General features: G+C 37.8%; 1 protein-coding gene across 2 annotated transcripts in view; it reads right to left on the bottom strand.

Annotated features, from left to right (window-relative positions):
• Positions 1–16,981, bottom strand: part of STAU2 (staufen double-stranded RNA binding protein 2) — a 172,008-nt gene that overhangs the window by 52,827 nt on the left and 102,200 nt on the right. Inside the window, exon 13 of one of the 2 annotated variants that reach the window (XM_059815184.1) lies at positions 9,727–9,840. The exons of the other annotated variant lie outside the window; for it this stretch is intronic. Coding sequence (XP_059671167.1) covers positions 9,727–9,840 — 114 coding nt within the window. The remainder of the gene's footprint in view (positions 1–9,726; positions 9,841–16,981) is intronic. 2 annotated transcript variants of the gene reach the window in all.

Below are 16,981 nucleotides of genomic sequence, written 5' to 3'. Positions count from 1 at the left end.
GCAAAAACCTGTATGTGAAATGAGTTTGGGAGACATAAGAGGGACTCAGATGCTATGTTAAATGAGTTATAGGAAGGAATATAAACACTTTTTGTCCCTGGAGATGTCCTGACACCTTCCATCAGGGCATCAATGGCAATCACATAAAAAAGGAAAGTGAAATAATTTTCTCAGGCAAACTATTAGTGATCAAGCAAGGGTAAGTCTTCATCTCTTTCTTGATGGGGTATTTAAAAAAACATCCAAGGAAGAAAGCAGGATGTTGTTGTACAATGGATGTCTAGGAACTGAGTTTAATCTTAGTGCTTCTAAACATAGCTCCACAATTTCCTCCTGTTCCGCAGAGATCCAGACCTTTAATGTACCAATCCATGTTACAGGTAGCATAGCTAAGAGAATAACTTTAGAACTGAACTTTAAATTGGACAGAAACTTGCCACAATTTGCCCTGAGCATGCATGCATGACTACTTTTATACTCTTCCCATTACTTGACAAAACTATTCCTTGGTTCTTCTGGTAAGCCTACCTCTGCCCAGAATATACACGAGTTGTCTGCCTACAACAGGCTGAGAAAAGTGCTTCAGTACTAAAAACATGGGCCAAACTACATACAGATGAGTGTGTAAATTATGTAGACACAACAGATGACAGGAGCTTGCTGTGGGAACATGGTGCTGGAAGACAGTCCAAGTTTACAGAAGTACTTAGACTAGATCACCAGCAGGGCTGGTTAAGTTGTGTAGACCTATCTCAAAACGAAGAAGGAAAAGTTGTTTAAACTCTCAGCAGATAGTCAGAGGAAAATTGTACCAAATTAATGAAACTAAAGTGGTGACAGAGAGGAGCGCTCAGTTTTGTTATCCCACTGTATTTCACAGTACATAAGCTTGGCTATTCCTCTGTAATTACTTATAAAACCCAACCTCCTTCATTTCGCTTTAAGTCTATTGTCGGAACATTTATTATGAGATCCTGGCTTCTTGAAATGAATCCTTGAAATGAAGGGGTGTAGGATGTCAAATTTAGTTTCTACTTGCAATATGTAGATCCAGGGGTTGTATGACGATTATGCAAACAAAAACTATGAAACTTCATTAGTACTAGGTGAATGCATAATGCCAGCCATGGGATATTATTTCAAGAGAAATGGAAAAATGAGGTGGCAAACACAATTTTGGCAAAAGCACAGTTCTTCAGATGCAACATGTGCAAATCATTATTTTGTCTTGTAGAATGGTTAAGGAAATGTATTTTGAAATGGCAATTATATAATTAGTGTGTTAAGGAACTTCATTGAATGACAAGTGATTAAACATGTATCAACAAACAGACATAGCATTACTTTGATTACTGTGTGGAAAATGCCACAGAATAACTCTGGCAAGTACAGGGTGGGCAACAAAGTTGAGTGTGTGTTTTGCTAATACCTTTCTTTGTCTAAAATGGAGGTGCCTACAAAATAGGCAACTGGGTTTTGACTGAGTGTTAGTTTTAATTCGTAAGGTTTGAAAGGCTTTACCAGTCCTAGAAATGAAAATGTGAACATAGCTATTAAAATGAAAATGCTGCCCATCAGGAGTCAAGATAAAAAATCCAGATCCTTGCCAATCCCAACTGCAAGACAAACTACTAGGGGGGGTCTCCTTCCACTTCATTTTCGCCTCCGTCTCTGTCACCAATTTTTGTCTAGTAGGTGTATGCCTATCCATTTTTAACTGTTGAGTAGGAGAACTTACTTCTGTTGTCTTCCCTCTGTTTTTTCTTGCCAGGGAAAAAGCTGTTAGATTTCTTGATACTGCAAGTGGGCTGAATCTCCTGCTGCAGTGTGACAAGGCAGAAAACTAACTGACACTTTTAGCTTTTCCAAACTTCTCCAATACCTTTCCCTTTTAAGCTTCTTCTCTTCCCTAACAGCCACAGCAGCAAGAAAAGTAAAGATTTTTACATTTCACCATTGGCCAGCTGAGCCTACAGTAACAGCAAAACAAATCAAACCAGAAACAGATTGGAAACCAAGGATAGTGAAAAACTGGCCTGTGGTCCGTGGAAGGTTGGCTCATTGCATGTTGTTAATGCCTTTCTTTTCACTTCCACATGCTACACTGCACTGAAAGCCTGCTAAGGTATTTTAATGCAAGCAGCTGCTAAAGGTGCAGTTCCAAAGCAGCTAAACTTCTCTAGGTCAGGGCTGCTATGATCCTGCTCTTCCGCCCTCCTTCTGCGTGCATTCTTGTTCTCTTCTTTATGCCAGATCATGCTACTGCACAGTGAACAGGTTTAAGGGTATTAAACAAGACAAACATTTCTACAAGAAAATCACTTTTCTGTACAGTTAATTTTTGCCTCATCCTCTCTAAATAACATTTGACAAGGTGGGTAAGCTGATCTAATAGCTTGCTGCAGTGGAAGGGGATGGCTCCCCCTCCTCTTTTCTTGGCTGGGCAGTCCTGATGTCTCCCTTGTTTCAGCTCTGATACTCATCTAAGCCCCAGTGGGCCAGTTCAACTCACTTAGCTGGCTAAAAGCTTTAGTTTCTGCCAGCTCTGTGGTTTAGGAAGCAGCCAGGACTGGAGATGAAGTCAATGGGAAGGAACAACCAAGGTAGAGTCTCCCACCTTGAAGATATTCAAAAGCTGCCTGGACACAGTCCTAGGAAGACTGGTCTGGGTGGCCCTGCTTGAGCAGGAGGGTTGGACCAGATGACCTCCAGAGGTCCCTTCCCACCTCAGACATTCTGTGATTCTGTGAACCTCACCAGACTTTTGAAAACTAACCTATAGTTGTCACCAGGATATTTCACCCTTTTTTTTTTCCAACAGAGGAGGAAACAGTCCCTAAAACATATATGGTCTTTGTCATCATTTACATGCCAAGCATGTAAAATACCCAGAGACTGCAACAGCAGCATTTTATACCCTGCTGACATTACTGTGTAAAAAACATGCATGCACAGAGCACTGACAAATCCTATTCTGCATCTTCAGCAAGAGGCAGTCACATTAGGAAGCTACTTGGGAAGCCCTGAATGAGAGCACTGAAAGGATCTGGCAGGGAGACAGCCGTGCCTTGGTTTACATTCTGTTCTCATTCGGCAGTTAATTACTAACTTACTTTTTGAAAATGAAAGATTACACATCCTGAACAAATACAAACGTTTGATCTCGGGCTCATCAAGGAAAACTTCAGCAGCTGCCAGGGAAAAGCAAATGTTCTGTCACGTACATCCAGACTGAGATAATGCGAAACAGAAGATGAAGAATACAGAGAGAATGTACCAACACTTCCACACACAGACGTGGGGAGCACAGCAGATGAGGAAAAAGTACGTAATAGCAGACAAGAACCTAGTAAGCCTAACTAAAACCTGATGGGATGACTTCTGACTGCAATGTCAACGTCGGAGGTGCACCTTTCCCGACGCAACAACACAAGTGTGAAGCGCAGTGCTATATATCAAAAGCAGTTTGTATTTCTGTCCCATGTGAACTGCCTCTTTCGGAGCACCAGGCACTCAGCTGTGGCCATGCCTGACCCACCCTGAACATTATGGAGTCGTCAAGGAGAAGGCAGCAGCCAGCCAGATCACATTGGCAGACGATGGAGACTTAGTTGCATGAGCTGTTTTTATGAGACCAAGTAGGAGTCCTGATGCTGAAGGGGCTGTGAATGAATCGCCAACCTTTGGGAAAATGGCTAGAAGATTTTTACTGAGTCAAACTAAAGTTTTCTCATTTTATTGAAGAAACCACCCCAAAGAAATGAGAACTGCATTTACAATAATTAAAGCAGAAATGAGCTGACAAGGTAAGCACATAACACCAGCCAAAAAAGGAATACATGTATTTTTTAAAGAAAATACTAGCATTTTCTCATTTTTTGGCTATGTCCAGGACACAAACACCTACTAATTTTACCTTAGAACAAAATTCATTTTAAACAGGAATTAATGTAGTGTCCCATAAGGAATCTTTTTTTCTGATGTGCAAAGGTATCTTAATAAAAAACGCAATCCCAGTAATCTTTTTTTGGTTACAGCTTTGGACAAATTCTCATCCTCTGCATATTCACTGACTGCACCATTACGTTTTTGGACTTTTGTTTTTCTTATAGATATGTCAGTTAGCAACTCCGGCTGGCATAAATTCCCTAGATACTGCCTCCCAAGCATGCTCTGCAAACAGTTCCCAGACCATAACAAATACAGAGATGTGGACCTTCATATGTATTATGTATTTGCTGTTACAAGGTAAAATTCTTCTTAAACCTTAAGTTTCGATGCTCCAAGCACCTTCCCTCGAGCCTGTCACCCATCTCTGAGGTCTTTTACCCCTAGAGAACTATTTTCACCTTTACTGTATTCAAGTGACATCAGGGGCTGCTCACCTCTGGGCACACACAATCTCTTAAACCTGCCCAGAAACACCTGTTTGCAGGCCAACAATGACGGTTTGCTACATACCACATTTCAGTTTGTTTTTCACTGCTGTCTGTCAAGCTTTCCATCAGTGATTTCTGAAACTGCTGAGTGTGGCACCTTCCTTTCAGTACAGCCCCTCCCTGTTGGACTCTCTTATCAAGTCTGTCTATCTCATCAGTAGCTCTTCCACTTCTACAATTTCTGCCCCTGCTTATTCTCTTTCCAGCTATTTTTATACTTGAAAATAAAAGTGACAATAGTGGTAGATTATATATACCTTACACAACTGTTATCTGTCCTAGAAAAAAAAGAAGTATTCTATTTGATGCATTGTAAAGTGTAGGAGAGTTCTAAAAACATGGTCTAATATACAACACAAATACAATGTATGGGATTAAGAAAGCATGGACTAAAAATATGAGCATAAAAGATTCATTGTCGTCACTTTAACAGCACATCTCATTGAGACTATTGGGTGAAGTAAACAGCAGAAGTCAGGAATAAACAAATGGGCAGTATTGCCAGCTCCAAAAACCACGCGTATGTTAAAACCTCCAAAATCATCAAAAACTGTTAAAGTAATGAGACTTTAAGAAAATGCACCGGTCTTTGATCTGTCTCCTGAAATTTAAGAAGAGAACTGGTCACCCCTCAATGAACATCAAGTTACTGGGGGTTAACAGTTCATTTGTACAGGCACAGTGCTCTATGGCAAACATTCAAAAATCTCAAAACGGGCCCAATCTGTTCTTCCTCATCACCAGGACTGACTTTAAAGTAATTTTATTAAAAAATGGATGTTCATACTTTCAATTTGCCTGCTGTTCAGCAAGCCTTAACAATGCACCCAAGATGTTTTTTCCAGGGTTTTCTTCACAGCTATGAGAACCACAGGTTCTCTCTCTGAAGCAGAGCTCTACAGTCACTTAGAGATGAAGCATTCAGAAAACCAGCAATTACTACAAAGCCACTAAAGATGGTAGCATTGCAATTTCCCAAATTATACATGCAAACATGGAAGCAGAGTTTGACACTGGCTTGTTCAAGACATAGCAGAAATAGAAGTGCCACTTCTTAGATTGAAACTATGTCACAGGCTGTCCTGTATGACACAGGCAGTCAAGCTTAACCTAGCTACCATTATAGTGAGTCCAACAAGCTGTGTTAAGTGAAGTACGTATCTTAACAACTTTATGGTATTGACTGGAAGTCTTTAGGGGAAACCGAAAGCTATTTCCTACAATAGTTTGCTCTGATAGTATTACACCTTCTAACTAAAAGTCCTGGGTACATCTGTGCTCAAGAATTCAAAGAGCTCTTCATATAACCCAGTTCACTAAAGCTGAAAGTTATTTATTTGTATTGGTAACAAGAAATTCAGTGTTCAATACTTTGAGAAGCTAAGCAGGCAGAACTTTTTAAGTCTTTCAGACTAAGCAGTAGAGAAGATGTCTTTATTCATTTTGGTGGGGTTTTTGAGCACCCTCTTCCACTTAGCTCTAACTTCCTCTCTTTATCCCACTTCTGTGGCCTTTAGACATTCACTGCCCATTTCCCCCCCACTTCCTTAGTTTTCTGCTCCATTCTACCTATGTTTGCTTATACAGCCTCCTTCCTATCTTTGAATTTTTCCCTTTTCTGTCTCCCACTCCTCATACCTTGAATTTTCTTAGTAACAGAAATAAAACAACTACCTGGACTTCCTTTCTGTTTCTTTGTATCACCCACATTCAATTCATTCCACAGCTTCACACTGTATGCCTAAAGTCCATCATAAGCCCTGAGAATAGGTTGTCTCCAGTCCCACAGGAAGGTAAAAAATACCAGGATTCATTACCAGTAAGGACAAACTCAGGTTTGCTTGAGAAAGCCACTAGAAAGTGGTGACCATTTTAACTAAAAGCTGCTTGTAGCTAAATTCTACTGAAAAAAACCAAAGAATAGTGGCCATTAAGGACAGGTAAATTTACAGTTATAGTCAGATACTGGGAAAGAGAAAACAGAAAAAGAAATAATTCAGGAAAAAAATATTCGAAAAGCCATTAAATTTCTACTAAACTGGCTGGCATACCCGAATGCAAAACCCAACAAAACATATGGCAGGCTAGATTGCAGTGGTAATTTAGGAATGTTTCCCTTTTTTACTGTTTGCCAAAATAAAAATGAAAGACCGGCAATTGCTTGCACAATACTGCTTCATGACCAAATGAGATATACCTTGTCAGTTAGACATTTGAAATACACACTAATTAGTGTACCAGTATGAAACGTTTGTATTAACCTGAAATTGCTCAAATGAAGTATATGGGAAAAAAATTTAAACTCATTAAAATGACAAGGTAAACCAATCTAAAGAATGAAAACTCCCTACAGAGTATAGGACAAAAGCAAGCAACTTGAAAAACTGCTGTGTTAAGTCTTGGCATATTTGAAAAGGCAAGGTAATATACTTATGTAGGATTGTAACCACACTGGTATCCGCTGGGTAACAAATCTCCCACTGGATGTGAGTGGAGAGATACATTACAAAAGACAAGTCCAATCTAAAAGGTAGACCATAGTGCTGGAGATGCCATTGGGAACCTGCTTTTCTTTTTTTTTTTTCATTTCTGTTTTTTGTTTTGATCAAGGTATGCGGCCAGCTGTGGTTCTTTTGCCACAATATAGTGACAAATCTGGCATACAACTTTTTTATTAGATATTCTCACACAACAGATTCCACCACTTTCCCACAAAGAAACTATTCCAGAGTCTCATTCAGACAGTTTTCCATTAAAAAACCCAGACATTATAAATTCTATATTTTAGAATGATCGTGAGGAAAATTATCTTCATAAACACAGAAGTGGACAGATCGTGAAAGTCAAACTATGTCGGGCCTCATAGCTGACACAAATCAACATGGCTCCACTGAAATCACAGGCTTTCAGGTGACTAGTCCATCCTAATTACCATACCAATGCAAAAGAGATGATTTAAAAGTAACGTATGACTAGAATTTAAGTTTTATAGCATATGGCTATCTTGCACTTATTTAATTTGAAACTTTAAAATGTGGATAATTCAACTTAACAAAGGTACAGCAGTTCTGTCTCCTATTTTTATAAGAAGAATAATGGTATGAAATAAACCTGCTGTGAGGGAAATTGTAGAAAAACAAGCAAAATCATACCAATCACACAGGAACAAGAAAGAAAAGGGGATTTTTTTTTTTTTAGTTAGTTCATTAAGAGCTTTCATTTTCTCATGAATTAATTAATTCCAGTGCCTGACAAACGCTTGATGTGCTTTCTGTTTGTTTGCTAATGATTCAGTTTTCTCTATTGAAAGCAAATAATGCTTCAGTCCAGTCCTGCCACCCCCCCTTATCAGACACAAGCAGTCAGTAGCATCTCTCTTCCCCAGAAAGTAGAATTCCTTTGATATTAAGGAAGGGATGAGCAGAAATTTGTGAATCCTGTCCAGTATGTGGATCTATTTTGTGACCCACTGGTTGGCACTTGGCTTTTAGGTGATTATTTTCTTTTGCTCTCAGCTCAGATGAAATCTTTGCACAAGTGATGTGTGTTCAATATGCAACAACCACCCCATCATGCAGTGACAAAACATTTTTCTTTCCTTTTTGAGAACCCCATGGAAAATTATATAACTAAACCCAATGATGAACACTTTTTAAACTTCAAATTGAAGCAAGATTAGGAAATTCTAGCTACATAAAGGCCCAAGCAAACTTAGTTCTACCCATTTGTGCACATGCTATATGCAATCTCTATCTATGTGATTTTATGCATTTTTTTTTTTCCTGCCAGAAGAATGTCCTGTTTGGAGCACCGTATGGGTACACTTGGGATCAGACTAATGCTGCACATAATCTGGAATTTCCTAATTCCTAGGTGCTTGACTTTGCAGGCCCAATAACACTTTTTCATTTAGATGTCTTAAATATATAATAATTCAGATGGCTTCAATGTGCTTTTTGCTTACAAAGTCTTTTTTCTGTTTACATATCATACTCTAGCCTAAATAAATGCTAAGACAAAGGTCAAGCTGGCTGGTAGCCCAGAATGTAGTTGTTACCAAATTGACAGGGACCACCTTAAATTCATGGAAATGTCTAAATATTGTATTTGAGTTATAACTAAATTTTAAAAGGTGATCTTTACTGAAAGAAAAACGTAGCGACTTTAGAACAGCATAAACAAGTTGCTGGATGAAATGAGAACTGAATGGATTACGTCTGTCGAAGTATGTTCTGACTTACCACAGCTCTCCATTACTGTAAAACACCAAACACTTAAGGACAGGAAGTATCCTCATGTTACCATGTAAATAACTAATGGGCTTAGGTTATGTTAACAACTAACTTAGAAACTTCCAATAAAAAAACCCACCAAGCAAAAATATGGCTAAGAGTGCCTGAACCTTTTCCCCAAAAGTAACTAATTCTGATAATTCTTAAGGTGACTTTTCCTTTTTCCTTAGAGAATCTTACATAGAGTCTGATAAAATGTACGGTAAATGTGAACACACTACAATTTAAAGATGGCCTGCGAAGGCAAATAAAAACGGTACTTTTTCCAGTCTACTGAAGATCTGAAAGGTGCAAGGTTTGGTTTAAAGTTTCCTTCTACTTGTTTCCTTTTTGCTTTTAAAACTTTTGGAGTATCAAAGTCTTGTCTTGCCTTATACATAAGAGTGTTGGAGGACAAGAAGACTAGAATGAAAGTCCGCCTCAGTTCCCATCTGAAGCAGCAGGGTGATGAGTGATTAACATCACTGAGATTAATTTTTTTCTCCTGGCTTTTCACCAGAAGCTTGAATTAAGTGTTTTAAGAACAGCCAAACAAAATGGGAGTTTTACACAGTCTGATTAAAAATCCCTTTGCCCTCTCAAATGCCAGTTTCTTGTGACAGATGATGGCTAGAGATGATGGCTTCATCTCTCTGCTTTTCCAGCTACCCATCATCTTCTAGTAAAAATAGGATAGACAAGACCTGATACATACATAAAATTAAACAAAACCTTTGCAGAAACCTTATATCTGACTTCAAAACCAAAGCAAGCTCTTCAGGCTTTCCTACTATGCCTTAAAAATATATAAAAGGCAGAACAGTTCTGTCTCCTTTTTGGGTCACTCTTTAGATCTAACCAGGATTTTACTATGGCAAGATAGGCAAATCCCAGTGACAAGAACATGCCATATGAAAATCACAAGATGTGTCGAAACTTAAAATTTACTAATGCTGACATTCTGGCCTTACTAGATATTAATAAAATTACAAGAGTGTGGGGTGAAGGTATTATACCTGGTCATGGCTGGCTTCAATGGAGCTTCCGATACCTTGGAAAGTCATCTGCACAGGAGACAGTGTCAAACAGGTCATACACTCTTTGCCATTTTGTCTATCACTGTAGTGTACCTATAACAGAATAACATACGTAATCTGCTAAACACCAGGTTTGTACAAGGGAATCATGCTAAAATACTGTCCCCTTTCAACAAGTTTGTAAGAAGAATTCCAAACATTTACATTGAATTCATCTTTAATATAAAACAAGGAGTGTGTAAAATATTCTAGGTAGTCACATATTGAACTGAGGCCAAATTTTCTGTGATATGTCTGTTGGAGAGTGTTTAAAGTGCTGTGTTATTCTGTTTCTGAGACCTTTGAGACTGAATTCAAGACGTTGTATCTATACAATTATAAGAATCTAGTTTCAAGTTACAGTTTCCAGCCTAGATGTAATTTTTAACAGCATTTTGTAGCTTAGTTATAAAACATCCACGTAAATCATTATACCTCCAAAAACTTGGCAATAATAGTTTTAATTTTTCAATTGTAAAGCCATTTCTACTAAAATCCCCTAACTATTTGACATGGCTATGTAATATTGTATATTTGAATTTGATTTTGTAATTAAATCAAAATGACAGATAAAATGGAGAAGAATTAACATTCTTCTTGAGATGTCTAGGCTATCCTTTTCTAAGAGTAACTCATTCCCTACTGATGTCAAGAAGTGCATGTTGAACTTGAAACTTGCATGAAATACAGAGGAAGGTAGTGCTTCTACTTGAATTATTCTCCTTGTCTTCAAGTTCCATTCAGATAGTTCTTAAATCCCCTAAAGAAAGGATGGATTTTAATAAGTTGAGACAAAATGAAGTTAAATGTTGCCAGTGTTCCATTATTAAGAACAGGTTGCCACTCATGCTGAATTGTTGAAATATTACAGTTCTGTGCGTATCTCCTGGCTTCTAGACAGGCAGCTCAAGCACTTTGTTCTACAGGAGAGGTGGAATTTAGTTTATGGTGGTAATTTACATTGGCTATGTGACCCCTGTCAGAAATGGAGAGAGAGATCAGCTCTGCTGGAGACAGACCTTTTATGTTAGTATCTATTTACAGCTGTATAGCTTTCAGGCAAAAGTTACATGATAAAGGCTCATCTTGACATTTAGGCTACAAAATTAAACTTTATTATTTCTGAAGACAACTAGGAACCATATTAGAGTTATTCCTGTGAAAATGATTTAGTGACATATACAATACTTAATTGTACACCGTGCGTATTAAATCCCCCGTGCCTAACTCTTCTTTGCCACAGGTGCAAATTGGGAATACCTTAGCTGAAGCAATCAAAACCAGTGCAAAACTGGCTGAGTGAGAGGAAAACCAAGTCAGTGCTATATTTCAGAATTATTTTACTGACACCACATCAAAACAGTTCTGCTGTGGCCGAAAGTAAGATACGGAATGCAAAATTCTTGTACTGTGTATAGAAATATTGATTTCACTCAGCCCTTCTTAAAGCTTTCTGGATTATCCCTGTCTCTCTTCCTCCCCCACAATATGTGCCTACTAAATTGCTTGTGGCTGTCTGCCAGAAGAGCCATACTACTTACTTAGAAACCACAAGAGGCCCCTTCACATATACAATGGTTTAACTTTGATTAATCGACAGAGGTATGAAGGTATGAAATTTGGCTTGCAAATATAAACTGAAGTTCTTTAAATGTCAGAGACTACTGTTATGACAAGGACTTATCAAGCTTCCACAACTGTTGTATCTGGTTGCAAGCTAGATATTCTGCTGAGTATGTGTTGTGGGAATGCGATGTGGAGAAATGGGGCAGAAAAGCTCAAGAGGATGATTCTATACTGCAAATATGACCTAGAAAAAGGGGCAAAATCTGGTGACCAAGAAAAGTAGGTGTCTTAGAGCACCTATGGAGAAATGGAAAAATGGCACTTTTTGAACAGCATAGCATGTTTGTAGGCTTATTTTTAATGAGAATAATATGAATAAGGTTACACTTTACTAATGTCTGCTGGAATAAAGCAAGGTTAACAAGCTGAAAGAACAGGAGATATCCAGAGGAAAAATTATGATCAGTATTACATGACACTATTATCTGCAATAGCAGACTTAATCCACACCCCCTTTAGAGTCTCACATTGAAATTGCAATAAATTCAGATTTTTGGTATCTTTCTATGCTTAACTTTCCTGAAGGAATTTCATGATGCACTTTTGGCCTCATCTGAATGTATCAATGCCATTACTTCGTAATTTCTTAGACAACAGTCCCACTAATTATCTCTTGCCCTGTTGAAGTTCTTCAGCTGAACCAAAATAAACACTTTCTATTTAATGATATGAATAGTGATATAAAAGACAAAAGACTGGACTTTGAATGGGAGACAGAATAAAACTTTTGTCCTTTCATCAAATCTCTCTAGTCTACAGATTTGTGCAGTCAGCAGAAACTTTCAGATTTCTTACACGTTTGGCATGCGTATGCGCAATTTCCCAGTAATCCTGTTTTGTTACTTATCAGTCCAGCTGCTACTTTCTCAAACTCTCTGTTTTATTCCTTTCTTCTTCAAATTTGATGTATGATCCAAAGTTTGGGTCTTTTTGTCAACCAAGAGTGCTAGGTATTTACCTGTTTGAGGAGAATGTCCAAAATAGGCACTCCGCAAGAAATGGTAGTAGTTGAATAGTTATCAAAGAGTCTGAATAGCAGCAGATGCTTCTAGGTTTTAGGCCAGCAGTATGTTGCAAATATTTCAGTTTCTACGTCCATGCTAATATGACTAAGCATGGGAGAAACCTGAACATCTATAAAACTGGTTTAAGAATATCATTATCACCTAAAGCAGGGGAACATGAAGGTACAGCAGATACTTGATTCAGTATCTGCAATCAAGGAGTGGCGATTGAAGGCTGGCCAAGTGCTCCACCGGTGATTAGGTGGCCATTATTGAGATTCACAACGACAATAATACTTTTCTAAGTTCCTTGGTGCCTTAAGAGTCAAGAGCTTAACTACTGCTCATCTCTGCAATAACTCTGTTAGGCAGGTAAGGACACTTTGTGGACAGACATCAAATGACTCATCCAAATTCACTCAGCACGGGCAGGAATGAATGGCAGCGCTGAGACTATAACCCATCATTAAGGCCTCTGGCCTAACCACAATTGGTCATTTTTCCTTTCCATATATTACAGAGGTAAAAATAAAAGAGGTATGAAAATAATTTCTATCTATGTCCAGACGTAATTTTCAGGCTTCCATTTTTTGTAATTAAGGGACACTCACAAGTTAGCTCCATGCATTTTAGGGATTAAACAGCAATGAAATTTCACTCATTAAAATTCAGAATGTTTCATTTGGATAACATATAAGCAGAGATTTTATAGAACAGCATTAGGATCTGGTTAGAAAATAATGGCCAGCATACTAATGTCTGTAGTAAGGGTTGTGCAAGTTTCTGAGTAAAATGCAAGACTCTAGCCTCACACTGTTAAGAGTGATTTACATGTAATTCTCCTCCAAGGTACATCTACACAGCTCAAAGCAGTGCCACAACAACAAGATCCTGCCAATAACTCTAAATGAGCCTGCTCATTTATTGGAAGAAGCATGAAGCTCTGCTAGCTTTTCTCCTGGGTAACTACATACATGGAGTACCTGAGATAAATCATGTATAACCAGCTCAGGAATGCCAAACACAGCACTACGTTGTACTGTGTGGGCAGGGCACGAAACCTCCGTGCGTAAAATGCAAAGTGCATCCTGGGCATCAAAATAATTAAATAAATTCTAGAAATAATTTTTTCCACAAGCACATACCATGGATTTACTCATACATGTATGCTTTCATGTTTGATATTCTCACGAGATGCAACTGTATACCCTTTTCACAGATTGCTTCAGACAGGAACAAGCTGTATGGAGTGAGAATGTATGGAGGCGTACTACTAACTGGCGCATGTATATAGAAATGTATGCAAAGGTCTGAAACCATTTGACAACTATGTTGAAATTTGGCCCTTGTTTTTAATATTTTAAATTACTGAAGAGATGTGAATATTTTGATGGACATTTATAGCTTCACATAAAGGAAGATATAAGATGAATGTTTACAATGTTACAACTGAATGTGGAATGGCATAGCTGAAATTCTCAACCTTATGTTATTTTATAAAGGAAAAACTAAATTACACTGCATAAAACTGCATAAGAAATTACATTTAAGGTTACTTCTATCATCACGCTGCTCCAAAAGGAGGAAATTTCCCATTTCTTTCATTTTTATATAAAGATGACTCTTGAATCTAGCTTTACTATAATACCCTTCCCTGTGTGCAAGTGTTCGAATAGAAACTGTAAAAATATTGCAGGATTTGTCTTGCAATAAGTTACTTTAACACACTGGATCAATACGCAATTTCAGATAATGGCCACAGTTAATCTGCATAAATTATTCTGTAAATACAGTGTCCCTAACCTCAGGAGCTGCTGGTCTTCGGTGGGCACTTCTGAATTTGAACATCCATCCTTTTGGATGAACAAGAACTATGGTTTACCGATTCACAACTGAGGAAGGTGAGAGACCTGTTATACTACTACATAGTAGTTAAGCTTAACTACAATATACCAAACTACTGTTAGAAATGAGCTAACTGTGCATTAACAAGAGACTAAGGGGAGCAAAAATAAAGGCTACTATTTTCACACACTGCTGCTTAGATGTTCACAGTTTGAAACACAACTTCTGTCTGGCCAAACACTTTCTTTCTTGAACATTTATTAACTTAAAAAAATAATATGAATTACCAAAAGAAAGAAGTCATCTGTGACACTGGAGTTCATGTTTCCAAACCAAAAACTACTCTGAGTCAAAGCATCAGCAGGAGTCTTAGAATGCTAGACAGAAATAAACTAGGTAATAAAATGCCATTATGTTCAGCAACGCACAAATCTTCTGGATTGACAAGCCCGGACTATTTTGTTAGAACAAAGGATGGTATTCCTTTAAATCTGCCCTTTAAAGGGAAAGCAGCCAATTTAGTCCTGAATTTACAGAATAATTTCCAAGATCTTATATATGTTGCTCTGGATTTACTGTGACAAGCAAGCCAGAATGGGCTCAAAAATCCGATGTTAAAAAAGTAATTTTGACTTGGACAACAGTCTCACGAAACTTTCTTCCTTTAGCTTCCCGGTGGAATGATCGTCTTTTCCATATTGGTCTTTTATCTTCCTCTTTCTGTTGCTTATCTACTGTTAGTCATGTCATCTACTAAAAAAAATTAAACAATCCTGTTTGTTTGAGCTCAAACTCTGCTTCATGCATATTTATTGGTGAAGAAATACTCCTGGCACGAAAATAAATTAAATATACTTGCTCATTTCACCATTTTCTCAAAGCCGATATTAGGAGCTTTCAAATATAGTATTCTAGGACTTAAAAGCGTGAAACCTTGTATTATCCATAGAGCTTTCCTAACAAATAATAGATTAGTCTCTTCAGACATGAAGCAGCATGAGAGAGATTCCGAATAACACTTCGCATTCTTACTACCTGCTTTACAATTCCATATATTTTATTTGTGAGAGGAGAACAGGAGTACAGTAAAACAAAAAAATAAAATTGGGGGAAAAATCCCATTGTATGAACAAAGTCTTTTATGAAAAGTTGAAGCATAGATACCAAAAAGAAGACCGCGATGAAAAAAATTGTCCCAGATGAAAAATTAAGACATGCAATAAAAAAAATTTCAAAAAATCAGAAAAAAAGTGTTGAATCAAACTGTTTCCTGCAACGCTGGAGTTCCTTGATGTAGTGCGATTACTAAATATAGTATTTTACTAATCTCAGCAGGGAGCTGGCTAACTGCATGCCCGTCAGATGTTTTTAATGGTCACCCCCTGTGGAACAAATCTAAGGAGTGCATGAAAAACACCCACATTTAAAAAAGCCCCCTTGCTAGATCATTAAGGAAAGATAAAGGCCTGTACATTCGGATGTGATATATAACACAATCATTGTGTCAAGAAAACATATGTTTGATTAGCATGCCTCAGGTTCATTAATCGCTGTGTCTGCTTCACAGCAGTGGGCAAAGTTTCCACCGTAGCTACTGCACGGAAGGGTAAAGACACTCGGTAGCTTAAAGACTGACAGTTCAGCAGTAAATCTTGAGCTATTCCAACATGCTCCTCTCTTACAGAGTTTGAACAGCAGCTGTATCACAGTCTTAAATCTCCATTAAAATACAGTCCTAGGGTTTGAACTAAGAAATGAGCCATTACTGTACCAGAAATAGGTAACAACAAGCAGATTAAAGGCATTGTCGCAGGTTACTGCAGTAGTAATTTATGTTCCTGACTATACTAAGGCAGACACTTGACATCTATAAAAACACGTGAAGTACAAATAGGAGTGAAAAAACTTACTTGATACAGTTTCCAAAGAGAATATATAAAATATCTGCTAAATGCAAAACAAGTTTATCACCTGAGCCAAAGAAGCTTGTACATCCTTTTTCTCATGCTATTTAGATATCCTCTGAATTCAGAGCTCCTGTTTCAGTGATGCAGGAGATCTAGAAAGTTTGGCCATGTGTGATGTTTGGTTCTAGTTAAGAGAAAATCAGCTAAAACCACTGCTGTTGCAGCAGCGTACAGGGTAATCAGTACCGTAATGTGCTTCCTGTTTACCTTCCATCTGTTAAACCTTAACCCAGGTATGTATTCATAAAGACAATGTCCCTGTGGAGCAAAGCAAGCAACCACATTTTCAATGGCTGGTATTCAAGGGTGCAAAGAGACCTGTTTGTCTGATAGGGAAGCTGAAATCAGGAGATGGGACATGGCTTTCTATAAAAAAACACACTTATGTTGAAGAGTACCTTGCTACCCTGTTTAGTTGCTCTATTCTATAACTAAGATATGTATTATTTCATAGACATAGTAGAGAGCAGTTTAACTACAGTGATCTAAAACACTGAATATAATCTTCCCCCAAAAAAATGAATACAAAAAACATGATTAAAAATAATAATTTAATTATTCCGAAATTAAAACACTGCAAAGCACTACAAAATAATGTAAGTTATACCTGACGTGGTTTTTGCAGAAACAACTTGTCTGCTTCTGATCCATCCACCCATAATTATTCAGGTAAACACTGTATTTTCAGGGAGAGGCATAGAAATTAATTTTATAATTCACAGTCAAAGGAAAGATGAAAAACTGGCAACCCTG

Source organism: Gavia stellata, chromosome 3 (assembly GCF_030936135.1).
Source record: "Gavia stellata isolate bGavSte3 chromosome 3, bGavSte3.hap2, whole genome shotgun sequence".
NCBI lineage: Eukaryota > Metazoa > Chordata > Aves > Gaviiformes > Gaviidae > Gavia > Gavia stellata.
This window is presented reverse-complemented; position numbering and strand designations above follow the sequence as displayed.